At 37.3% G+C, this 25183-nt stretch overlaps 7 protein-coding genes across 11 annotated transcripts; 3 read left to right on the top strand and 4 right to left on the bottom strand.

The window, feature by feature from the left end:
* Positions 1–298: 298 nt before the first annotated feature.
* On the top strand, positions 299–2728 carry EPR1 (Homeodomain-like superfamily protein). Of its 2 annotated transcripts, NM_101691.9 has the most exons (6): positions 299–732; positions 848–913; positions 1055–1159; positions 1251–1362; positions 1453–1514; positions 1597–2715. In NM_101691.9, exons 2-6 carry the CDS (start codon positions 902–904, stop codon positions 2344–2346), a joined length of 1041 nt encoding a protein of 346 aa, NP_173269.1. In that variant the 5' UTR covers positions 299–732; positions 848–901; the 3' UTR covers positions 2347–2715. The 2 variants fall into 2 exon arrangements, with proteins under 2 accessions (NP_173269.1, NP_001117304.1); NM_001123832.2 differs by having other exon boundaries at positions 532–913; positions 1597–2728.
* A 124-nt stretch (positions 2729–2852) lies between these two features.
* Positions 2853–4182, bottom strand: AT1G18320 (Mitochondrial import inner membrane translocase subunit Tim17/Tim22/Tim23 family protein). The gene is given in 4 exon segments (NM_101690.3): positions 2853–3096; positions 3253–3325; positions 3436–3626; positions 3992–4182. Coding segments are annotated over 4 exon segments (429 nt in total). The 5' UTR covers positions 4071–4182; the 3' UTR covers positions 2853–3010.
* Positions 4183–4585: 403 nt separating this feature from the next.
* Positions 4586–7342, top strand: AT1G18310 (glycosyl hydrolase family 81 protein; the record flags this gene model as incomplete). Its single annotated transcript, NM_101689.1, has 5 exons — positions 4586–4980; positions 5052–5377; positions 5873–6759; positions 6964–7119; positions 7157–7342. The coding sequence occupies 5 exons, from the start codon at positions 4586–4588 to the stop codon at positions 7340–7342; spliced, it is 1950 nt and encodes a 649-aa protein (NP_173267.1).
* A 60-nt stretch (positions 7343–7402) lies between these two features.
* NUDT4 (nudix hydrolase homolog 4) lies at positions 7403–8873 on the bottom strand. The gene is made up of 2 exons (NM_101688.3): positions 8511–8873; positions 7403–8175 (listed from the first exon to the last, which is right to left on the bottom strand). Exons 1-2 carry the CDS (start codon positions 8699–8701, stop codon positions 7743–7745), a joined length of 624 nt encoding a protein of 207 aa, NP_173266.1. The 5' UTR covers positions 8702–8873; the 3' UTR covers positions 7403–7742.
* A 1340-nt stretch (positions 8874–10213) lies between these two features.
* AT1G18290 (DUF4228 domain protein) lies at positions 10214–11323 on the bottom strand. Its single transcript, NM_101687.4, has one exon. The coding sequence runs from the start codon at positions 11104–11106 to the stop codon at positions 10576–10578; it is 531 nt and encodes a 176-aa protein (NP_173265.1). The 5' UTR covers positions 11107–11323; the 3' UTR covers positions 10214–10575.
* A 1846-nt stretch (positions 11324–13169) lies between these two features.
* Positions 13170–14382, bottom strand: AT1G18280 (Bifunctional inhibitor/lipid-transfer protein/seed storage 2S albumin superfamily protein). Its single transcript, NM_101686.5, has 3 exons — positions 13788–14382; positions 13602–13667; positions 13170–13459 (listed from the first exon to the last, which is right to left on the bottom strand). Exons 1-3 carry the CDS (start codon positions 14137–14139, stop codon positions 13335–13337), a joined length of 543 nt encoding a protein of 180 aa, NP_173264.1. The 5' UTR covers positions 14140–14382; the 3' UTR covers positions 13170–13334.
* A 166-nt stretch (positions 14383–14548) lies between these two features.
* On the top strand, positions 14549–25172 carry AT1G18270 (ketose-bisphosphate aldolase class-II family protein). Of its 4 annotated transcripts, none has more exons than NM_101685.5 (42): positions 14549–14865; positions 15171–15246; positions 15482–15562; positions 15650–15730; positions 15836–15912; positions 16040–16094; positions 16188–16236; positions 16480–16617; positions 16998–17076; positions 17256–17334; positions 17423–17469; positions 17604–17798; positions 18222–18297; positions 18441–18521; positions 18597–18677; positions 18862–18938; positions 19002–19056; positions 19144–19192; positions 19293–19430; positions 19693–19774; positions 19849–19927; positions 20191–20237; positions 20420–20631; positions 20787–20874; positions 20999–21118; positions 21225–21343; positions 21465–21537; positions 21625–21744; positions 21883–21951; positions 22073–22243; positions 22336–22383; positions 22477–22618; positions 22716–22813; positions 22951–23095; positions 23178–23263; positions 23336–23446; positions 23580–23654; positions 23859–23924; positions 24019–24207; positions 24303–24410; positions 24492–24572; positions 24726–25172. In NM_101685.5, exons 1-42 carry the CDS (start codon positions 14770–14772, stop codon positions 24906–24908), a joined length of 4122 nt encoding a protein of 1373 aa, NP_173263.2. In that variant the 5' UTR covers positions 14549–14769; the 3' UTR covers positions 24909–25172. The 4 variants fall into 4 exon arrangements, with proteins under 4 accessions (NP_173263.2, NP_001117303.1, NP_001185028.1 ...); NM_001123831.1 differs by having other exon boundaries at positions 14671–14865; positions 15479–15562; positions 24726–25130; NM_001198099.1 differs by having other exon boundaries at positions 14671–14865; positions 21625–21804; positions 24726–25128.
* Positions 25173–25183: the final 11 nt, after the last annotated feature.

The following is a 25183-nucleotide window of genomic DNA, read 5'->3' as shown; positions in this document are numbered from 1 at the left end:
TACTACATAATACATATCAATTACTCAAGTATCAAATCATCTAATTAATCAAGTGATTTTTTTAACTCAAGAATAATGTATTTTTCCCTTTACAAAAATCGAAGGTTACAACTTACAAAACTGAACAATGAGACTAGTTTTGGCCTTTTTGGGGGCAAACCGGCAAAGAGTAATATCACGAAAGCAAGTGGAAGTCAGAGACGGATCGGAAACACACAAAAAAAGGATATCTTCCAAATAATCACAAAAAAATATCTTCTTCATAATTTGCTAACGTTTCACATTTTTTATCCACAGAATCTTTTTCTGTACGGATTAGAGAAACAGATCAGATTCTTTGAAGAAGACACAGCGCGTGGTGTACACTAGCGAGAGTGAGTGTTAGCTTTGTTCTGAGCCACAAGATATCTCTCTCTCAGTGTCAACCTTCTCGAAATTTCCATGAACATTAAATAATGATAAAAATCTGAATCTGACGTGGCACATCTCTGCTATTTAATATAAAAAATTGGTCACTTGCTATTTCTAGTACCTTCTTTCTTTCTTCACTCTCTCCTGTCTCCTCTTCTCACTGTTTCCTATTTCGTAATTTTCTCGAGAAATCGTCTTTTCTTGTTTACGCTAATTTGATTTCTCGAGAAAAAAAAAAGGAAGCAGAAGAAGATTCTTATTTTATCTTTACACTGTTCAGAAATCTTCGGTGGACGGATAACTTGCAGAGTTCTGATTGAGGTTTCTTTTTCTTTTCCCTGTTTTCTCTTGGATCTTGTTTCTTCATGTGCGGACTATACAAAAAACTGATTCGGTGAAATTAATCAGCTTTATGCTCTGTTTTGTTCGCTTTCAGGCTGGTTTTGTGAGAATTATAGTTGCAGCAAGAAAGCGTTTCAGATATTTTTTAATGGCCGCTGAGGTAATAATTGACTAGAGATTGATGAATTAAGAGTAGTTATTGACGCTTATAGAAGAAGTAGATTCTATATGAAGAAAGTTTCTTTTTTTGGAAGAACTTGAAGTAAAAGCCATTTAATTTCATTTCTTGTTTCCACTTCAGGATCGAAGTGAGGAACTAAGCAGCAATGTAGAAAATGGAAGTTGCAATTCCAATGAAGGAATTAATCCTGAAACCAGCAGTCATTGGATTGAAAACGTTGTCAAGGTACTATATGTTTTGTCACAACTTTGGAGAAGAGACAAATTTCAGATTTTGCCAGTGGATCTTACCTCTCCTCTGTGTATTGTTCTTCAAGGTTAGGAAACCGTACACAGTAACTAAGCAGAGAGAGAAGTGGAGTGAGGAAGAGCATGATAGGTTTCTTGAAGCTATCAAGCTTTATGGTCGTGGTTGGCGTCAAATCCAAGGTATTATTTGACTTGGAGCTTAAATTGAGCTTAGAATCTAGCTGCTATTAGATGTAGTTCTGAAGAACCTAAGTCTTGACTTTGCTGCAGAACACATAGGTACAAAAACCGCTGTACAGATACGAAGCCATGCTCAAAAGTTCTTCTCCAAGGTCTTGTTTGTTCATATGTTCCATAACATCAGTAGTACTGATTTGGTTAGTTTGTAACCTGACAGTTTTTTATCCATTGCAGATGGCTCAGGAAGCTGACAGTAGAAGTGAAGGATCGGTTAAAGCGATTGTGATCCCGCCTCCTCGTCCAAAGAGAAAACCGGCACATCCTTATCCTCGGAAATCGCCTGTTCCATATACTCAGTCTCCTCCACCAAATTTGTCAGCTATGGAGAAAGGAACCAAGTCTCCAACCTCAGTGTTATCATCGTTTGGTTCAGAGGATCAAGTCAATAGATGCTCTTCGCCTAATTCGTGTACCAGTGACATCCAATCCATTGGTGCAACTTCCATTGATAAAAAGAATAACTACACAACATCCAAGCAACCTTTCAAAGATGATTCTGACATTGGTTCAACACCCATTTCAAGCATTACTCTTTTCGGGAAGATTGTCCTTGTCGCGGAAGAATCTCACAAACCATCCTCTTACAATGATGATGATCTTAAACAAATGACGTGTCAGGAGAATCACTACTCAGGGATGCTAGTTGACACTAATTTATCTCTTGGTGTATGGGAAACGTTTTGTACTGGTTCTAATGCATTTGGCTCGGTTACAGAAGCATCTGAGAACTTGGAGAAAAGTGCAGAGCCGATAAGTTCTTCATGGAAACGGTTAAGCTCCTTAGAAAAACAAGGATCTTGTAATCCTGTAAATGCAAGTGGGTTCAGGCCATACAAGAGATGCCTATCAGAAAGAGAAGTAACATCATCATTGACGCTGGTAGCTTCAGATGAAAAGAAAAGCCAAAGAGCACGTATATGCTAGTTTTAGCCATTGTACAGTTTGGAGTCAATTTTGATGATCCGTGAACATTGTTTTAGCCATTTGCTGGGTGACTTGGATCATAGCATTCCACGAACCAAATCCTAAATCCGAGTTGGTAAGTGGTTTTACTTGTCCGCCACATGTAATTCTTGTAATGAAGTTTCTCCTGCTGTCTCACGTTAAGAAGACACTTCTTTTTTTCTTCATATACAAATCAGTTTTAACAGTGTATTTGTTTGGCCAACTATTCCTAGCTCTGTTTCAATCTTAGGTCTGGTTTATGATTATTAGCCTTAAGACCAGTCTTAATGTTAAAAGGTTTTTACATTAAGCAGATTAATATACGAGTGAAACTTCAAACTCTGAGAATTGAAACATTGTGCAAAGGGAACCCCCTAAATTTCTGTGGACACTTGCTTAAAAATTGGAGCCCTCAAGTCTAATTCACTTACTTAAATATTGGAGCCCTCAAAGTCTAATGAAATCTATGATAAATAACAACAATTGAAGTATATGCAATCAACACAAGCCTTGCTTATTCTATATTGAAAAGTGTAATTCTAGCTTCTATCTCCCTGGGTTCAGGTGATGAACTGTATCACTATCACAGAAAAGAAGCAGCAAAAAAATCTCAGCAATGGCGTCTGTTAGATATCTCACTGGTTTATGTATGCCTATCAAAGAACTTCTCTATGAGTACAGAGAAAATTGCAAATCCAGCGCAACCTATACACGCAGCTTTTGGCCCACCTGAAACAAGACCAATCCATTAAGTCCTCAAGAACACATGTATCATGTAAGAGAAATCAAACCTCTACGAGATTACAGTTTGGGAACTAGGCCGTTGCATATTGATAATGAATCTCTAAGATTTAAATTCCATGCACAGAAGATAATAGGTCTTACCTCGGGCGGACATTGAACCACCGGTAACACATCCAGCTATAGCGGTGTTTACAGTGTCATGCTTAGCTCTTGCCTTTTTCAGAGAGGTAAACCAAAAAAGTCGATAATAAGGTTTTGAAGTTACGATACATGAGTTAGTAGTGGAATTTCCTTGTTTTTCTTGGTCAATAAACAAGGTATTACCTTTTCGACAATGCATTCTGCAGCAGAGAAAACCAAACCCATAACTGCAAATGTCTTACAGGAATTCCAACTCCTTTGCCCCATTTGTTTTGCCGTGAACACAAACTGCTACCTAGCCGTCATAGTATCATGCGTAATAGGATTATCTAATGCCCCCAGGAACAAACCCATCATCAACCCGAGTCCTCCTCCTACACCACAATTCACACAGAATGTGAACAAATCAATTGAATATCCTTCACATGTCTAACTGTCATATCAACTCTACAACCGGCGAGCATTTATATTAGTAGCTTTATACCTTTTAGAGTATTTATAATAATAGATTCGATTTGAGATTTCACATCATCAATTCACCTAACCAAATCCGATTATTAAGTGCAATCTGAAAGTGACTCAATAACCAGCTCAGAAGCATATCACCATTAGAAAGCTAATCACTTTACCAATTTCACTATTCTCAAACCAATCAAAGTACCTAGAGCTTTTAGCATTTTTGGAAAAGCAAGAGCAATGGAGCAATATAGATCGAGAAAGAGAGGATATTTGAACTGACCCATGACTCCACTAGTTACAGCACGAACGGCGCAGTTGTTCCAAACCTCTTGAGCTCGGATCTCCTCGATGGTTGGCATCCGGATCGGTTGAATCTGGTAGAGTTCTCATCAGAAGCCGCGGGGGGAGAAGAAGCACCGGTTGTTGTTTCAGCAGCACTCGAATCAGCCATTTCAAAGGTTAAGAGAGTAGGATCCGACAAGGGACAATGTCATCAAAAGCTTAAAAGAAGGGGATTGTACGAATCAGATCAAGCGTGTTCGTTCGCGTGCCTGTGAGATAAAATTAATCAGGGTTTATCCCGAGGTTCTAGGGTTTAAGCTACAGCTAGCTACCACTTTAGGCCCATTAGTCTACATTTTGGGCCTGTACACTCGAGCCTTACTAAGGTCCAATATATGTATCCAATTAGGTTTTGAGGATATCAAGATGTGCCACGTGGCATATTGCTTTTCGAAAGAAAAAACGTCTACCTAGTTCCTACATATGCATGCCGCTTCAAATTCCCCCTCCATATATGCTGCTCTAATCTCTTTTCAAAACAACCAAAGACAGAGATCAGAAACATCAAAAATCAAAGAGCGAAACCAGAGCCATGGCTTCATCGAACGCTCTTTTTCTTTTCCCGGAAACTAAATCCTCTGTTTTACCAGATCCTTCTCGTTTCTTTAGCCCAGACCTCCTCTCAAACCCTCTCCCTACAAATTCTTTCTTCCAAAACTTCACTCTTAAAAACGGTGACCAAGCTGAATATTTTCATCCTTACCTCATCAAATCTGTGGACTCCTCTCTCTGTATCTCATACCCATCTCTGTTTCACAACTCTGATTTCTTCTACGAGGTGTTTACCGCAGACATCATCATTTCCGGGTCAAACGGACCCGGACCGCGTTCCCGGAAAACTCATATTATCTCTTCGTTCAGTGATCTTGTCGTTACTCTTGATTTCCCTTCCTCTAATCTCAGATTTTTCCTCGTTAGAGGAAGCCCGTTTATAACTTCTCTGTCTCCGGTAACTCCATCACTATCTCAACGAGCCATGGGGTCAGATCTTTGTCCAGTAGCTCATCTACTAAGTGGTCAGACAAGCTCACCAACAACCAGAGATGGCTGATTTACGCCTCCTCGCCTATTGATCTGACTAAACACGGCGATTCCTCGATTCATTGCCGTGGTGGGTTTACGGGTATAGTACGAATCACCGTGTTACCGGGTTCGAATCCAGGTTACGAATCTACACTCGACCGATTCAGTTCTTGTTACCCAGTTTCCGGTGACGCTGACTTTACAAAGCCCTTTACTTTAAAGTATATGTGGGAGAAGAGAGGTTCTGGAGATCTGCTGATGCTCGCTCATCCTCTTCATCTGAAACTTTTAGCAAAAGACGGTCGTTCATGAAATTCCGGATGAACCAAGAATCGTATTCCCCAAACTCAGAACCACTGAGTATCACTTTATTAGAAATCTGATTAAGAAATTTACAACTCCTTTAATTGGATTTACACAAGATCTAAACTACTTTAGCTTGTCACCTGAGATTTCCCTAAACACACAAGAGCAGATCACAAGAACACACTCTTTGATCTCTCTAGAATTCCAATCAGACTAAACCTTAGTCTCTAATAATGAAAAGCGTTGCACTAGCTTTTCACTCACAATCACGGCCAAGTCTAACAAGAACCTTAGCACCTCTATTTATACTATCGAGGTCTTTGGTCTTCTAGGTTAGCCTTCGAGATCTTGGATCACTACAAATCTTCGCGTGAATATTTCCTCTCCAAACTGAACTCATCCTGTTGTGATCTCCACGTCATTCGTTCATTTGGCGGCATATCCACGTCAGCATCAATTACTTGATCTTCACTTTAGTCTTCTAAAACAGCTTCCAGCTTGTTCCAGCAATCAACACTCCTTCTAGTTTGTCCTGACAGAGGGTGCACTAACAGTTCAGTCACCGTTTTAGATCATTTCCGGTACAAAAGTATCGACGGAGATTTAGTAGGGGTCGTCGGAGACTCATGGGTTCTTAAACCTGACTCTGTTTCGGTGACGTGGCACTCAATGAAAGGAGTCAAAAAAGATTCGTACAAGGAGATCATCTCGGCTCTTGGCAAAGACGTTAACGGTTTGAATTCCTCAGCTGAGGTCACGAGTTCGTCGTATTTCTACGGGAAATTAATAGCCAGAGCAGCTAGGTTTGCCTTAATCGCCGAGGAAGTTTGCTATCTCGATGTGATTCCGAAGATTGTAACTTACCTGAAGAACATGATTGAGCCGTGGTTAGATGGTAGCTTCAAACCTAACGGCTTTCTGTATGATCCTAAATGGGGAGGTTTGATCACGAAGCAAGGATCAAAAGATTCACAAGCTGATTTCGGGTTCGGTATATATAATGATCATCATTACCATATTGGTTACTTTCTCTACGCTATTGCCGTGCTCGCTAAGTTTGATCCTTTGTGGGGAGAGAGATACAGAGCTCAAGCGTACAGTCTATTGGCGGATTTCATGACGTTTGGGAGAAAAGATGATAATAATTCAAATTCTAGTTATCCGCGTTTGAGAAATTTTGATCTTTTCAAGCTACACTCATGGGCTGGAGGGTTAACAGAGTTTTGGGACGGCCGGAATCAAGAGAGCACAAGCGAGGCCGTAAACGCTTATTACTCCGCCGCTTTATTAGGGTTAGCTTACGGCGACAAACATCTGGTGGAGACGGCGTCAACGATCATGACGCTTGAGATACACGCCGCGAAGATGTGGTGGCAGGTAACTATTCTTGAATCTTGGTTACGGCTATCAACAAGTTAGAATTGGTAGATATGTCCCTCTCTATATGAAAAACCAAACTAAAAATTAAGACACCAAAACCAAAACATAATTTTCGTAATGAAGATATACTTTTTAAAACAATATTTAAATCAAAAGAAAATCATATTGAGCCAGTTACTGTTATTCTTTCTTGGTGGACAGGTGAAGAAAGGTGAAGCTTTGTATCCTAAAGATTTCACGGCAGAGAATCGTGTGGTTGGGGTTTTATGGTCTACCAAGAGAGACAGTAGCTTATGGTTCGGGCCTAAGGAGTGGAAAGAATGTAGGCTTGGGATACAATTATTACCGATACTTCCGGTGTCGGAAATCCTCTGATGTAGTATTCGTGAAGCAGCTGGTGAACTGGACTTTGCCGGCGTTGCAGAGAAATGGCGTTGGAGAAGGCTGGAAAGGATTCCTCTATGCTCTGGAAAGTCTTTACGACAAAGATGGTGCAATTAAGAAGATAAAGAGATTAAATATGTATGATGATGGAAACTCTCTCAGTAATCTATTGTGGTGGGTTCACAGTAGAGACTGATGTCATGGCGGTAGGCTGGAAAATGTTGCTTGTTTGTTCATTATTGTAAAAACTATGATACTGCAGTAAAATCCTTTGGAATGATTAGACATATGATCATGAAAGCGACATGTGTGATTAAGTTAGTAAACGTTTTTATAAAGGAACCTGTCTAGCATTTTATTCACAATAAAAGAATGAATGAATCATCAAAATACAAAAGAATGAATAAAATTAGAAGACAAAAGTTGACTTTCATCGAACAATCAAAACTTTTCCACACCTCTCAATAGACAGAGAGAAGCTATGACCAACTGTATCCCTTAGGAAGCTTCAGCTCCATGTAGAGGTTATCTAAGTCAAAAGCTCTGTTTCACCAACTCTAAATAAACATCGTATTTTTCTTCTGAGTGCTACTAATTCAGTTCCCACTTTCATCATCGTCAGCTAGACATTTCAGGTTAATGAATGCTTCAAGAGCTTCTCTCATCCACCAATTCTGACATACTTCTCTTGCTTCATCCAAACTTACCCATCTGCGTTGTCTCATTTCCGCCTCAGGCCATCGCTCGAACTCTTGACTGACAAGCAAAGCAAACATATACCCATCGTGAATTATGCTATGTCTTTTGCTTTTGTATTGCCATTTCCCAAGCTTTTCTTCGAGCTCTCCTGTTACACCCGCTTCTTCGATCGTCTCTCTCAAAGCAGCTTCCTCCATTGATTCATCCGTCTCCCAACCTCCTTTTGGAAATAACATTCCTTTGCCCTTTTGAGCACTGACAAGAAGAACTTGGATTACTTGGGTTTCAACTCCATTGACTTCTTGTTTCTTGTATCTATACGGTACACATCTGCAGAAAAAGTTGATATTAGATTCCAGAAAAAATGAATAGAGATAGTCCTCAAATTTTGAAAACTTCAACACGTTATTCCAAATTGCCGCGGGAATAATTAACCGTTTAACGATCTTTCTATTGAACACGAATTTTTTAAAATTGGTAACTTTAATTATTCTAACGTTCGTTGTAAAACTATATCAAATTACACCTAAATATTTACCAAACTAATCATTATTGTGAATTTGAACAACGGCCAAAGCTAATTTCTAATTAGGGGTAAAATTAATTTGATAAGAACAAAAATTAGGGTTTTGGAAAAAAATGAACGAAGAGGCGTTAAGACGTACCCGACGACTTGACGATAGCCAGCGTGATCGTAACGCTGCAAATCGCGACCGGTACGAGAGACCAAAGAGACAACTTTCTCGATCTGTGCGGGAACAACCTTGGTGGAGGGGATGTTCTCGAAGATGGGCGACAAATACGAGGCCACATTTGACAAGTTTGACACAAAAAGAGACACAGAGAACCCTGTCATGTTTTTTTTTATAATACCGACGAACCACGAATTCAGAACAAGAGAGAAAGAGTTGGAATTAAAGAAAAAAAGGCTCTGTTCTCGAATTCGGGAGAATCGATTTAAGGAAGTCTAGAGAGGAAATGGATAAGAGAGAGGGAGATGTGAATTTGTTAAGAGCGTTATTGGTTTTAGGACTATTTTTATATGGAACTTCCCACGCGCTTCAACTATTTTTTTTTTTTTTTTATCTAATCAACTTGCTAAATCGAAAGTATACATATTTATTGACTCAACTTTCCCGGTTATTGTAATTGAGTTCTCGGTTTTGTTCGGTTTGGAATCTGAAATGTAACTCCTTTCTCTGTATTTTGAGATTCGTTAATGAGACAACTCTTCCTAATGGATTCCAAATTTTGGTTTCACTAATGGTAATAACCAAATAAACAATCAAAATCGACACAAAAGCCTTTAATATGTTACACTATTAAATGAGCAGTTTACGTATTCCCACTTATCAAAATAAACACGAGTATTTTGTTTATCTTCTAGAATTTTAATGTTTTTTCGTCAAAGAAAAATCAAACTTAGATATCCTACAAAAAGACAACAAAATAAGGTCAACTCGTAAACCACCAAAAAAACATCGGCACAGACACGGAGAAGAAAATGCAGGAATGGTGTGAGATACGCGCATCAACGGTGCGTGAAGAAGCTGAGCAAGTGTTTTTGTTAGTTTAGTAGTAAGAGAGTGTGGTCATCCACAAACTCGTCCCTGACGCAAACACGGTATTAGGCGATGCCTTTTTATTTCTTTTCTTTTTTTATCAACATTTATCTCAACTAATATAAAACGACTCACATAGTCACATTTTGTTGCTTTCTTCTAGAAGCCCAAACGTTGTTGTTACTGCTGAAAAAACTTATAAATGGGCCATGGGCCATTACACTACAAGTTTTCTATCTTATTCATTGTTTTTTCTTTTCTTTGATAATTGAAACTCAAACTACTATCAATGATGTTGAATGGTAGGTTACTAAGAGTAATAATACGACCCCAAAAAATGGCTAAAAGTTTACTTCTTATTCTCATAAAGATGGTTATAATCAGGATTAATAGAACATTTATTATCAATTTTTTTTATGTCTATGTTTATAAAGTATTTTCTAAAGTTTTAATGTTTAAAAATTTTAAATGGTAAAAGCTTACCTTTTATATCCTTTTTTGATAAATGGTAAAAGCTTGCTTGGATATGAAAATTTTATGATGGATGAGAATGAAATAATCAATCTAGGTTATTCTCGTATAGGTTTAGTTTAGGTAGACTTTTGGCCTACTACCAAAAAACTGCGCAGGTCCTTTTTATTATCCTCTTTTAATTATTGAATTGGCTGCCGATATCTTTTATATTCAGAGTATCTGCGAATAGTTCCAATAAAATTCTAAAGGTTATTTAATTAAAATTTGGATATATACATATATACGTACCATAGTGTTTTTTTTTTGGTCATTAAGTGTTTTTTATTTATTTTGACAAAGTATACATACCAAAGTTGAAAATATATGTATACTATATATAAATACGTACCAAATACCAAAATAGCTGTACCTAAAATCTGGATTACCAAAAAACCCAATTCTTTGATTCGTTGACCAATATCCTTTTTATCCAATTCTTGTCCAGTATAAATTAAATAAACCTATAATTACACAATTGAATCACTAAATTATCTACACGAATATTCAAATCATGAACAAAACCATATAAGCCTCAATTTCTCTTTAAAGTCGGACAAAAAATCAGGAAAAATAAAAGAACAAAATACTCGTCTACGTTTGAAAATTGATTTGTTTATATATATAGTATTTTAATGATCCTCGAGATTTTAGGCATTTAGCTCTCCACGATCGTCTCCAATTTAGGCCTCCAAGATCCATGTTTTGATTCGTATAGTACCTTCTCATCTAGGGTTTCTCTTATTTCCACACCATCATGAGCTCGATCTTCATTAACTGATGATGGGTTTCTTCTTCTGTCTCCGGTCATCGGAAATATGCAGACCGGGAATATTCTCTTCAAATGGTTATACCGGCTTTTGTTGAGTGTCTCCGCGGCTTTGTTGGAGATGAGAGAAAGTTCTTCTTGTGTTAAGACAGAGAAGAGCATGTCGGTCGGGAGGAGGAGGTAGAGATGTCGTCTCGGCCGTAAATATTCGTCGGGAGACACGGCGGTGACTCGGTGGCTGATTTGGAGTAAAGTTGAGTCGGTAATAAAGTGGCCGGAGTGTCTAGAGACGATGTCGGAGGTTTTGATGGGTTTTGAGAAAACTTCAAGAGTTCCGGTGAATGGAGCCAAGATTTTAACCACTCCTGAGGATGAGTTTGTTGATATGATCAATGGTGCGCATGAAGATGTGTTTCCCATTATTGTGATCAGAGTAGACGAACAAGAGAAAGAGAAAGAGAAATAGAAAGAGAGAAAGACGTTTAGAAGAATGGGCTGGCTTTATAATTATGCTTATATATATAGTTGTATTAGTTTAGGGATTAAGTGATGATTAAGTATTAATTAATTTTGTTAGCTGGTTGTGTACAACTGTGTGTATCTTCTTTCTCTTCGTAATATAGTTGTCGTTTCTTAACTTTATTGGGACTTTATCTGATAGATATAATTTAACTTATTAAACTACAAAAAGTAAGGTTTTCGTTTCAACAACACTAATTCATTAATGCACATATATATGGCCGCTACATAATTAATTTTCATATAATCAAGTCAAACTCGATAATTAATCAGATTCATCCCTTATGAGAACAGCTTATTTAGTTTGTTTTATGTTTCGCTCTACCAAACAAAGAAAATTACAAATAGAAAATGCGTGTATCTAAGTGTGACTTTTTGTTGTGACAAAGGTCATTTAGAAACTAAATATTCTTAATTCAGTGAAAAAGCATGAATCAAGGCGGTAAGATTATAAGCAGAAAAATATATTTGACTTTCTTACAGTTTTTGGCCGTCCCATAAATAAACTTTATACAAAACTATGACTTAACTATTGTCATAACACATAAGTGAAAATTGTGTTTTTTTTCTTTTCTAAACTTGATTGAGACATAGTGCGATTAAAGTGTAGAATGTGATTAATACGATAGAGTAGAGTAGAGTAGAGAGAAGAAAACGCACATGGACGAAGGATGGGTCTGATTGTGAAGAGCTGGGCGATAGGGCAGAGCTCGAGTCACGACGCTACCTAACTCATCATTAGACATGGCTTCTCCCTCCGTTTTGTTTTTGTTTTTCATTTTTATACTTTGACATCATAATAATAAATTTATAGTTCATCTGTTTTTAGAAATTCCAAAAGCCAAAAACAAAGATTACATAACATAAGTCGGTACCATGAAACAAACAATATATCATATCAATATATATACAGCTCAATAGTTGTCTGGAACTCTGGATACATTTATTCATTTAATTAAAGGAAAATTTGTTAGTTGCCACTTTTTTATACAGTATGTTTTTTAATCAAGGTTTTCTATTGTTAAAACAAAAGCATTATAAAAAAACATGCCATGTATAATCATTACTGTAGATTTGGTATTCAGATGTAGACAGATAAATTCATGTTACTCAATAGATTAACGTTATAAATTTAATTAATAATTTGTAGTCGATTAAGAAAATTATATAGACTTCATATGTGTACATTATACGTATACAGTAACACACAGATTAGTATCAATTTTTAGGCTTTATAGATGTAAGAATAACTATATCAAATTTTGTTGAACATTATTAGTTTTTATGTCTGGTGTATATGTCTATATATGTGGCTGTATGTTTACTTGCGTATATGTATTTGTCGCTGTCAGATTTTAAAACAGTTCAAATTATGTGATTTGATTTGTCAAGTGCCCTGGACTTTGGACTCTACTTGTTTTGTTGTTTATCGCTCGTTTTGTTGGATTAAAATAAATTAAATCGAATCCATTTGATGAACTGTCATATGGTTTAGTATATCAATAATTTTACAACACAAAGTCACTAACACTCGGATAACATTATTATTATACTAACACATCCATTAGCTAGAAGCCTAGAACTAAAGTGAAAAGGGGATCTTAATTAGCTATCGTCAACATATTTAAATCAGGGAATTATTATTAATTACATTATCTGGGAGTTGGAATGTCAAAATCTTGACAGGAACTAAAAAGCTAGCTTCCAAAAACGTTAGCTATTAAATTCTAGCTAAGGAGTAACATATACATTTTAACAGTCTTTTTAAAAATATATAACTGAGATATGTGTATCATAAACTGGAGTTTGCAAACTAGTTGTTCGTATTGTAACGTTATAGTTAAAATCTTCCATATTCAGGTGCACTAATTTACATGTTTATGACTAAGTAGAAGATAAAAATGAAAATTAAGAACCATAATACGACCATTTATAAATCTGGAGATTAGACAATATGTTGGTAATTAAAGAGTTGTTGGAAGTTATTAGTACTATTATTTGGATTTCATAGTACATATAGATCAGTTATAACCTTTAGTTGAAATAAAAACGTTACCGAACATGGTCTGATTAATTTCCAACAAATGAAAACCTAGCTGATAAAGACGTGAAATAAATATAGTAGATCATCAGAAGAAGAGTGTTGCCACGACAGCCGATGCAAAGCTAAGTCCACCGAAGTTGATGGCCGGGGCTGAGCTTGTTGGCTTGGCCGTCGAAGGAGCTGCATTTCCGGTTGATCCGCTTCCTGTTCCTGCGTTTTAATAAGAATAAAATTACATTAATAATCCAAAATTTTAAAAACTTAGTTTTATACCACGAAAAATATAATTCTCGTATAAAACCCTCGCAATTCGATTTAAATTTCAAATATTTAAACTTCTATGTATTCATACCGGTACTGGTGGAAGATGCCGGAGGAGTTTTCGGGGTTGCCGGCGGTGTTGAAGACGAATTAGTACCTTCGTTAACACAAAATATTGTCGCATTAATTAGGCTAGATATATAAGAAATAAAAACGGCGTGACATTAGGCTAAATTAAGAAACTAATTAAAACGACGTCGTAGTATGGTTTATTCACCGGCGCTGGTTTTGCATAGTGACACGTCAGCTTTGGCGCCACAAGCCTTGGGGAGATCGAGAGCGTTTTCTTTAGTGAGGTTAAGCGATTTGAGCATATCAACGTTGTTAAAGACAGCGCAGAGACACGTGGCGTCTTTGGCTACGATCTCATTCAACGGCATGCAACACGTCGCCGGCGGCGGAGTCGCCAAGTGAAGATACGGCTGACACGGCATCAGTTTCTGAATACACGGCAGTGAGTGTGCGTCTCCTCCTGCACCGCCGCTCGGTGGTGAAGTCATCTGAGCATTAGACGACGTAACGTAGCAAAATACAAGAACGACGGCGACGGCGAATCTAACAGCCTCCATTTCAAAACGTTAAATATCTCTTTGTATTATGTTCTTTCTATCTTTAGTTGGTTGTGAAGATGTGAAAGTTGTAAAACATGCGTGTGGTTTATATATGTACACAAGGTGGTTATAATTTTTGGTTTTTGAATTTAATCCAGCTCACCAGCCTGATTTTTCGAGATAATCAGTTTCTGATCCTATCATTATGCATTGGAAACGAAGACTAAGCTCTGGATTAATTAGAAAATCGTTACATTTATTATTACAGGAGTTGCCAATTTTAAGAGTTTAGATGTTTGTTCATATAGAAAGTGTAATGATATGGTACCTTAAATGGAATGATATCATATATGTTTTCTCACCTAACACAATACAACTTCTTATCATTTTTTTTTAATAAATATGTATAATGTACGATTACTATTTCTTTTTGATCAAAAAAGTTTTGCTTTTGGCAGATAAGTTAAAGGCTAAAAGGCTGTTGGATATGGACTTCCACGTAAGAGCCTACACGATGTAACGTTACATTAATCTCAATTTGTTAAATTATAGTATCATATATATATATATAGAGAGAGACAGAGAGATGCATATGAAATTGGTTTGTTGACTGTAAATTACATCGGAGAATTGTAGTGATCGGAGAAAATGAGTGGCGTGGTTGGGTTTGTTGGTCTTGATTCTTTCAGCTTCGAATTAGCTTCTTCGCTTCTTCGTTCTGGGTTTAAGGTTCAAGCATTCGAGGTCTGTTGCTTCTTCTTCTTTTTTTTTTTTCTTTTTTTTCTGGGGATCGGCATGTTCTGGAAATATCATATTGATCGGGGTTCAATTATTCGGAATTAAACATGTGAAATTTGTGGGTTCTGTAGTAATTTCGAAATACTCGGTCTATCTCTCGGGAATTCAGCTGTTTTACTGGTTTATTTCAATCATTCACTACACACGTGAAATTGATTTGATTAGTAGTGTGGAATTTTTGTTGATTTTTTTTGCTTTGTCTATTGGAAAAAATAAGGAGGGAAGCTAAATTGTTGTATCTAATTCGACAGATAAGTACAGAATTAGTGGAGAAGTTCATTGAATTGGGAGGACACAAATGTGACAGCCCTGCAGATGTTGGGAAAGGTATAGCAGCATCTGAGTGTGTTGTTAGTTATAAGGCATTTGAAACACTAAGATACATGGAAATGAGTTCAGAGCATTTGATTTGATATCCAGCATTAGACTCTGTACATGCAAACCGTCTTGTTGTGTTTGTATTGCTACTTCGTTTCATGACTCTGTTTACTTCTGATACTGTCTTGTGTCATGTTATTTACTTTGCTTCCTCTCTCCTCTGTCTTTGTTTTTAATTAAGCAGCTGCAGCAGCCGTTGTGGTTGTACTATCCCACCCTGACCAAATTCAAGATGTCATTTTTGGTGATGAGGGTGTTATGAAAGGTAATCCTGAAGATTCTTTAGCTCATATTTTATGAACTTTATCTCAGAATTATTGTGTAGGAGACTGTATGCGTCATTTCTTCGCAGGTCTACAGAAGGACGCTGTATTGCTTTTGTCTTCGACAATATCGACTTTGCAACTCCAGAAACTAGAGAAACAACTTACAGGTTTCAATTTGATACTCTGAGTTTGAGGCATGGTTTGCCTTTCAACACCGTATTTTGAAGTTTGTGCTTTTCAGTCGTGACAATTGGGATTTGTTTCCAATGCAGAGAAAAGAGAGCAGATTTTTGTAGTTGATGCCTATGTTTTAAAAGGGATGTCTGAGCTTCTTGATGGAAAACTAATGGTATATACTCTCTTGTCTAGCAAAGTTTGTTATGCTGGTGGAGTACTATTGCTAGCTGATCTCCATTCATTGTTAAAAGTTGCATGTCACCGTACTTATAGTAACCCTTTTCTTTTCAACTTTTAAGATAATAGCATCTGGAAGGTCAGATTCGATCACAAGAGCACAACCCTATCTTACTGGTAAAACTTAACTCTAGTGTATAGACCCTCTCCAGATGTAGACGTTATGAATTTTCATTTTGTTTTCTGAGAAAATCTCTTTGTTTCATTCAGCAATGTGTCAAAATCTGTACACCTTTGAGGGAGAAATTGGTGCTGGAAGGTATGCAACTTTCCAGAATAACCTTCTCGTGATCACTACAACTTCTAAGTGTTTGACTGCCTATTTCCTCGTCACGAGTCATATTGGGATCATAATGCTCAACTTGTTTACTGAGTTTAATGTCATGAAATCTATGAGAAACCTTTGGTCATAATATGTGTAAAAACACCTTTGACTATTCTAACTGTTCCCCGGCATTACAGAAAACCAATTGATGTCATTGTTTTTTTCTTTCTGAACCAGTAAAGTTAAAATGGTGAATGAGTTGCTTGAGGGCATACATCTTGTTGCTGCTGTGGAGGCTATATCTTTAGGTTCTCAGGCGGGTGTGCATCCATGGATACTTTATGACATAATTTCCAATGCTGCTGGAAATTCATGGTATGCTTTATGCTACATGGACTTTCCTTTTGTTATGAGTAATAAAAAGGTCTTTTGATAGTAGGACTGTTATTAATCACAGGTTTGAGAACATTTCTTGTAGTAGTAGATCTTTAAGATACACACATTTAGAGAACGGAAAAAAATAAGCTGAATAGTCTAATTCTGGAAGTTTTGAGAATAGACTATTGCAAGTAAGTTGTAACTACACCAGGGTTTCCTGTTTACCAAATCTATCTGGAAGAAAAATAGTTTTTGTTTTTAGCTCCTCATTTAGGCCCATTGAATATATCACTGAAGGTTTATGCCAAATTGACATGCCCATATTTTGACCATGGCTGTCACAGAATTAAATTGTCTTGTGTATATTTTGTTTTCAGGATTTACAAGAATCATATTCCGTTGTTGCTAAAAGATGACATAGAGGGTCGCTTCCTCGATGTTCTCTCTCAGAATCTGGTATGATACATCAACTTGAAAGTGTTATTTTATCGATGTCGTTCTTTCTGTTCAAAGGAAAATAGGAAAGAAAGTACTGCATAATTTAGCTCCAATTTATATTATTTCTTCACTGTGATTAAGTCTTGATGTTTAGCATATGTAACTAATGAGACGCTAACTGACTTTCTGATGGGAAGGCCATTGTTGAAGATAAAGCCAAATCGCTCCCATTTCCTGTCCCACTTTTGGCAGTTGCACGCCAACAACTAATCTCTGGTATAAATCAATATGATCGCTTGTCCGGGACAATGATTTCGACCTCTTTCCACTTATTTATTTCTATTCATAACTTTCCCTTCTCCAGGAATATCACAGATGCAGGGAGATGATACAGCTACTTCATTGGCTAAGGTCCTGATAAAGTTTTCTCCATTCCTAGTTCTTTGGAAACTTGTGGAAATCGTAACTGAATGGAAAACTACTGTCATAGACCATTTACATGATACATGATTCTCTAACGAAAGGTTCACCTAATGATTGAGCAGATCTCGGAAAAAGTACTTGGTGTTGGCATATTAGAAGCAGCCAATAGAGAACTTTATAAGCCAGAGGATTTGGCCAAAGAAATTACTACTCAAGCAAAGCCTGTGAATAGAATTGGTTTTATTGGTCTTGGAGCAATGGGTTTTGGCATGGCAGCACACCTGTTGAAATCAAATTTTTCTGTCTGTGGTTATGACGTAAGCCTTTGATTAACTCTCCGATCTCCACTATGAATGGTATAGGGAGTCTATGATATACATGTTCAGAATGATTGTGTTAGTTGGTTTTAATTGGTCATATGAGTCGGTAGTATATATACATGTATATGAGTAAATTAACACTGTGTTTATAGAGGCACATGGTTTGCCTCAATCTAAACTTTTGGCTGTAGTGCATTCATAGATTTCCCTACGTTTGGCTGTTAGCTCGGTGAATGGTATGCTTTGTGTTTCATATAATTGTTAATTTACTCATGTATTCACATTAGCTCGTCAGATTATTATAAATGCAGGATTTACTAATAGGTGACTTAACATCAAAAAGAAACGCTGTTTTATCACTCTTAAGCAGTAAACATGCAACATTGTTAAATAAAATGTTGAAATTGATTTGAATTGCAGGTATACAAGCCAACACTTGTCAGATTTGAGAATGCCGGGGGATTGGCGGCAAATTCTCCAGCTGAAGTGACGAAAGGTACTCCTTGAAAGCAGATAGATTACAGTGTAGCTGTGTCATGTAGCTCTCAGCTCTTCTGAGATGAATATCTGCCTTTTCCCCTTAAGTCCAGTCATTTCCCCCAGAAATAATACGTTAACAATTTGTGACTGCTCCTACAGATGTAGATGTTCTTGTAATTATGGTAACAAACGAGGTTCAGGCTGAGGATGTCTTGTATGGACATCTTGGAGCGGTTGAAGGTATATCTCTATATCCTAGATTTTAGCACTGGAGGTTAGAGCTGACTTTCCTATATTTTCTTTCAAATATTTCAGCTATACCATCTGGAGCAACTGTTGTACTTGCGTCAACAGTATCTCCCGCGTTTGTTAGCCAACTTGAAAGGCGTCTAGAAAGTAAGTTTTTTTCTTTGCTTGATGATAGAGGAAAATCCTTACAAAGTGTTTTCAGTAACGGGCTACAGTAAATACTGTTTCATTCTGGATGGTCATACGCTGATCAATTCTCACTTCCATCAGTATCTTTTACTGTCACTTGATTGAGTTCTTTGGTTTATTCTTTTATTTGGTAATCTTGCAGATGAGGGAAAAGACCTAAAGCTAGTTGATGCTCCTGTGTCTGGTGGTGTCAAGAGGGCTGCCATGGGGGAGCTTACGGTATGAAGTCTAGAAACCTATCTAATGCGTCTGTAAGGAAGCTGAAGTTATATAGTTTTTCAGATAATGGCTTCAGGTACCGATGAAGCACTTAAGTCTGCGGGACTTGTGTTATCAGGTGACGATTGCATTTTCATTTTTCTGGTTATATAGTTCTTGTTCACATCATAACCTGGACATGCCTAATTTTATTATTTTTGAGCAGCATTAAGTGAGAAGCTCTACGTGATTAAAGGAGGTTGTGGGGCAGGAAGGTAATTTGTTTTGACTTTTTGTTATTACCATCACGATCCTTTATTTACTGACATGGACACATTCACTTTCTTTGTAACTTGTTTATTTGATGTTCAATAGTGGTGTAAAAATGGTCAATCAATTGCTTGCGGGAGTTCATATCGCATCAGCTGCCGAGGCAATGGCATTTGGAGCTCGGTTAGGTCTGAATACTCGAAAGCTATTCAATGTTATTTCCAACAGCGGTGGAACATCTTGGTAAGCATTACGTAGATTTTTATGGAATATGTTTTTTTTTCTTTTATCTTTGGAAAATTCTGTGTTACATTTCTGAGCATCAACGTCTTAACATTTCTGATGAAAAGTGAATCACTCTGATGCTCTGAAAAATGTTAACTATCTTATGCATAAAGCCTTGTCTTAATGAAACCCTGTGCTCTTGTTTGTTGATATTTACTTTTACAATTTAATGAGAAACGCGTTTATTAGCCTTTAATGGCTCCTATTTTTCATCTTGCAGGATGTTTGAAAATCGTGTTCCGCACATGCTGGATAATGATTACACACCATACTCTGCTCTTGATATTTTTGTCAAGGATTTGGTAAGATAAGCAACATTAATCAATTTGTAAATTTGTTTTGTTTTCTTAACTTTATGCATGAGTTTTGACTGTAGGGAATTGTTACCCGAGAAGGTTCATCCCGTAAAGTTCCACTCCATATATCAACAGTGGCACACCAGCTATTCTTAGCCGGTATTCTCCAGTCTTTTAACTGTTCTCAATTCATCTTGCATGTGCATCATTTTTGTCCTACCTTCTTAACAATACAAATTATTATTTAAGAGCTCATTATTTGGGTTGAATACAGAGTTTTATGAGTTGCAAATTTCGTGAAAAATATTCTTTGCAGTGCTTCTTTCTAGAATGTTGTGGAGAACCAGAAAAACTTTCTACTTTTACTGAACTATACTACTAAAGGTGGAGACTAATATGTTTAGAGATATTTTCATTTACAGGCTCTGCTGCGGGCTGGGGACGGATAGATGATGCTGGAGTGGTGAAGGTATAATTTTGGTTTGCTCTTAAAGCATATGAACTATTGGACACAAGATCTACGTATAGTGTTTGCTGGTTATCTTTCGTAGCCATAGATGGACAGATGAAGCTATATCAGAAACGTTTGGTGTCGTCTGTTTGGTGTCTTATTAAGCTGTAAGTAACGGAAACGTTTTATTTTATTTATAGGTTTATGAAACCCTTGCTGGAATTAAAGTCGAAGGGAGACTTCCTGTTCTGAAGAAACAAGACCTACTGAAATCTCTTCCAGCTGAATGGCCTTCAGACCCTACAACTGACATACATAGACTAAATATGGGAAACTCGAAGACATTGGTTGTTCTTGATGATGATCCAACTGGCACACAAACTGTTCATGACGTAGAGGTTTTAACTGAATGGTTAGCCTTGCATCTTTCTCTATGAAAAACTGAACTTATCGTGTCAACAAAAAAGATATCATGAATCTTTCACTGAAATAATTGGCAAGTCGCTAGCCTAGAAACTAATGGAAGGAATTGATAATTGCTTATTGCTTTTCCCTACATTTTGACAGGAGTGTTGAATCTATTTCTGAGCAGTTTAGAAAAAAGCCTGCATGCTTCTTCATTTTGACAAATTCAAGGTCCCTGAGCCCTGAGAAGGTCAAGACAATTTTTATTTTGTGTAATCTACTTATTGCAGAGTCCCAATTTCATGGAACAATGAAACTTTATTTTTACATCAACTTCACCAATGCCAAGCTCTAACTGCATATTTCATCAACAGGCTAGTGAATTGATCAAAGACATCTGTTCCAACCTATGTGCTGCATCAAAAGAAGTTGGCAATGCTGACTACACGATTGTTCTGAGGGGTGATTCAACATTACGTGGTCATTTTCCTCAGGCAAGTTTGGTAACCCTATCATGAAATAGCAGACTATCATGTCAATGTTATGATTTCAGCTTGGCATCTGTTTCTGTCATAACTTGATATTATGATCCACACACAGGAAGCAGATGCTGCTGTCTCAATACTTGGGGAAATGGATGCATGGATTATTTGCCCCTTCTTCCTTCAAGGGGGACGTTATACTATTGATGATGTGCATTATGTTGCGGATTCTGATAGGTATGTCTTTGTGAGCAACGTGTGTGTGTGTGTGTGTGTGTAATTTTTTCAAACTTTCAGAATCAGGGAAAAGTTCCCTTCAGAGGATGAAGATTGATGGTCTTCATTTTGAATATTGCAGGCTCGTTCCTGCAGGAGAGACAGAGTTTGCCAAAGATGCATCCTTTGGATATAAATCCTCAAATCTCCGTGAGGTCTTAATTCTTCCAACAAGGGAATCATCTTATGTTATTTGACCCTTTAAGAAATTAATAGTAAGGAACAATTTGATATGATTTCAGTGGGTTGAGGAGAAAACAGCTGGCGTCATTCCGGCTAACAGCGTTCAGTCGATCTCAATTCAGCTTTTAAGAAAAGGTGGCCCTGATGCAGTGTGTGAGTTTCTGTGCAGTTTAAAGAAGGTAAATTTTTCTAAGCAGATTTCGCGACGACTTCTGGATGTTGCTTTCCGTGAACTTTTGGTCTTCATAGTTGTGGAATCAGTTAGTCCCAGTTGTGTAGAAAGTCTTAACTCTATTTCCATTTCATATGTAAATCAGGGGTCTACATGTATTGTCAACGCCGCTAGTGAAAGAGACATGGCTGTATTTGCAGCCGGGATGATCCAGGTAAGCCGCCCAATTATTCTTCTAGTCTTTTTAGTTTTTGAGGCATATTCAATTAGAGGATACATTTATTTTTCTCTTATATTCTTGGTCCCTTCGTTCGATTGAACATTATATTTGGCAGGCAGAACTGAAAGGGAGATCCTTTTTATGCCGCACTGCTGCTAGCTTTGTGTCTGCTCTAATAGGGATTATTCCAAAAGATCCTGTGTTGCCAAAAGATTTCGAATCTAACAAAGAAAGCAGTGGTGCACTAATAGTTGTAGGCTCATATGTCCCGAAAACAACAAAGCAGGTTAGATTATCTACTAACAACACTAATTTCTTTGATATCTTCTCAATGAAATAAAATTAAAGAGCCCTGAGTCATTTTCTTCTAACTAACAGGTTGAAGAACTTCAATCACAACATAACCAGAATTTAAGGAGCATCGAGGTAAGAGAAGTAGATGTAACACGGGATACTTATATTAGTATATACCACATGTTATGCATGCTTTGTTTGCTAAGTTCTAGCAATGATCAACAGATCTCTGTAGAAAAAGTTGCTCTCAAGTCATCTGAAGTGAGAGATGAAGAAATCAGAAGAGCAGTTGAGATGGCCGATGCTTTCCTTCGGGCTGGCAGGGAGACTCTAATTATGAGCAGTCGTGAACTCATCACGGGAAAAAGTTGTTCTCTATCTCAAATCTTTATATATTTGTGTCGTTGGTATAAAATCATGACTGAGGAATATCATCATTAACGGGTCTATATTCATTTTGACAGCATCTTCGGAAAGTCTTGATATTAACAGCAAAGTGAGCTCCGCTCTGGTTGAAGTAGTGAGCCAGATATCGACCAGACCTCGTTATATTCTTGCTAAGGTATTTAGCTTCTATATTTATCTTTCCATCTCATAAACTTCCTGACACACTCTGTCAATCCCCAGTTGAAATGGTAACTGTTCTATGATCCAAAGCCTTTCGATTTTTTTTTATGACACTGTAACGTCATTGTTTAGGGTGGAATTACGTCATCAGACACAGCAACGAAAGCCCTGAAAGCACGACGTGCACTTGTGATTGGTCAAGCCCTTGCTGGTGTTCCAGTATGGAAGTTAGGTCCAGAAAGTAGACATCCAGGGGTCCCCTACATTGTTTTCCCTGGTAAATCTTAATTTGTATTCAAAACATTTAACTGAATAAAAATAGGTATTCTTAATCAACTCTTTTTCCTTATATGTAACAGGTAATGTTGGTAACAGCACAGCGCTTGCAGAAGTTGTGAAGTCTTGGTCAGTGGTAGCAGGACGGTCGACAAAAGAGCTGCTTCTGGTGAGTATCCTTCTCGTTCTCTAGCTTCATATATCTCTTCTCATATTGATGTTGTCTTTCTATGTAAAACAGAATGCAGAAAAAGGTGGATATGCAGTTGGAGCATTTAACGTGTATAACCTGGAAGGAATAGAAGCTGTTGTAGCGGCCGCAGAGGAAGAAAATAGTCCTGCTATATTGCAGGTTAGTGTTCTGACCAAAAGTGGATTTCTGATATACAATAGCAACCAAAGATTAACATTCTGTTCTGAGTTGTTCAAAGATGTCCGACACAAAGAGATTTGATAACTGAACTTTTTTTGGCTACCTTTTTTAGGTCCATCCAGGTGCCTTTAAACAAGGAGGCATTCCTTTGGTTTCATGTTGCATCTCTGCAGCTGAACAAGCCAGGGTAAGTGGCTTTGTAACTGTACGTTGATTCTGCATTAGATACATACCAAAATTTTAGGCAATCATGTACTTTTGAACTCGCTCTCTAGCTTTCATCTGTGGTTTTTCGGAATAGACATTGAAATCAAAACTTAATAGCTGATCCTAAATACCCAGTACATGGGTCTGACTCTGAGCCCCCTGATTAATACGCACAATGTGGCAGGTTCCAATATCCGTACACTTTGATCATGGAACTACAAAGCATGAGCTATTAGAAGCTCTTGAGCTAGTAAGTTTGAGATCTCTATCACTTATGTGCAATCTCTGTGTCATCTTTTACTTATTCTTATATTGAAAATTCATACCAAATCGATTTCTTGCAGGGACTAGATTCAGTGATGGTAGATGGTTCTCATCTTTCCTTCACAGAAAATTTATCCTACACGAAATCCATAACAGAGTTGGCCCGTTCCAAAAACATTATGGTGGAAGCTGAACTAGGCCGACTCTCAGGAACAGAGGATGGCTTGACTGTTGAAGACTATGAAGCAAAGCTCACCAACGTTAACCAGGTCCTTGTTGGTTTTAAGCCCCGATAAATCCAATCTCTCACCTAACAAATTTATGTTGCTAAACCAAACTACAATTTATTATTATGAGTTTTCAGGCTCAGGAATTTATGGAAACTGGTATAGATGCTTTGGCTGTGTGTATAGGAAATGTCCATGGAAAGTACCCCAAGTCCGGTCCAAACCTCAAGCTTGATTTACTTAAGGTGAATTATATTCTTGTGCTGACTGAAGTAAGTTCTATGAGTTTGTGTCATTCTTATTCTAACTGATCACCATGTATGTAGGAACTGCACGCCTTAAGCTCGAAGAAAGGCGTTTTTCTTGTTCTTCACGGAGCTTCTGGTTTGTCTGAGAACCTTATCAAGGTATGAGTCGATCATGTTTGAAAGTTTCTTGTTTGGTAATAGAAAACTAATAAAATCGGCGGGAAATTTTTTCTTTTGATGGAGATCTTGATATGAATTTAACTGAATTAACGTCTTTGTGGGCTATGAAAATTGTTGACTGAATGAGATCAGGAATGCATTGAGAATGGAGTGAGGAAGTTCAACGTGAACACAGAAGTAAGAACGGCTTACATGGAAGCTCTTAGCTCTGGGAAGAAGACCGACATTGTTGATGTCATGTCCGCAACAAAAGCAGCCATGAAAGCTGTGATCGCAGATAAGATCCGTCTCTTTGGCTCTGCCGGAAAAGCTTGAGTTGTTGATAAAAAAATGTCCGATCAATTAGTTAAGTACAATTGTACATCACATCCAAAGAATAAAAAAACAACAAATATTACATCACATCCAAAGAAGATGAATGCATTGTATGCAATGCAGATGCAGTGTTGTTGGAAATAAAGAAATCATTTTTAGTACTGTTTAACTGTTTTTTTTTTCTTTTTCTCAGTCAAATATATAAATAGAAACTAAATGGGCAAATATTTAATTGTTGTTATCGGATAAAACTACTAATTATTCATGGCTATAAA

The sequence above is a fragment of the Arabidopsis thaliana genome (assembly GCF_000001735.4).
Source record: "Arabidopsis thaliana chromosome 1 sequence".
Taxonomy (NCBI): domain Eukaryota; kingdom Viridiplantae; phylum Streptophyta; class Magnoliopsida; order Brassicales; family Brassicaceae; genus Arabidopsis; species Arabidopsis thaliana.
Note: the sequence above shows the minus strand (reverse complement) of the source record. Positions and strands in the feature narration are given on the sequence as shown.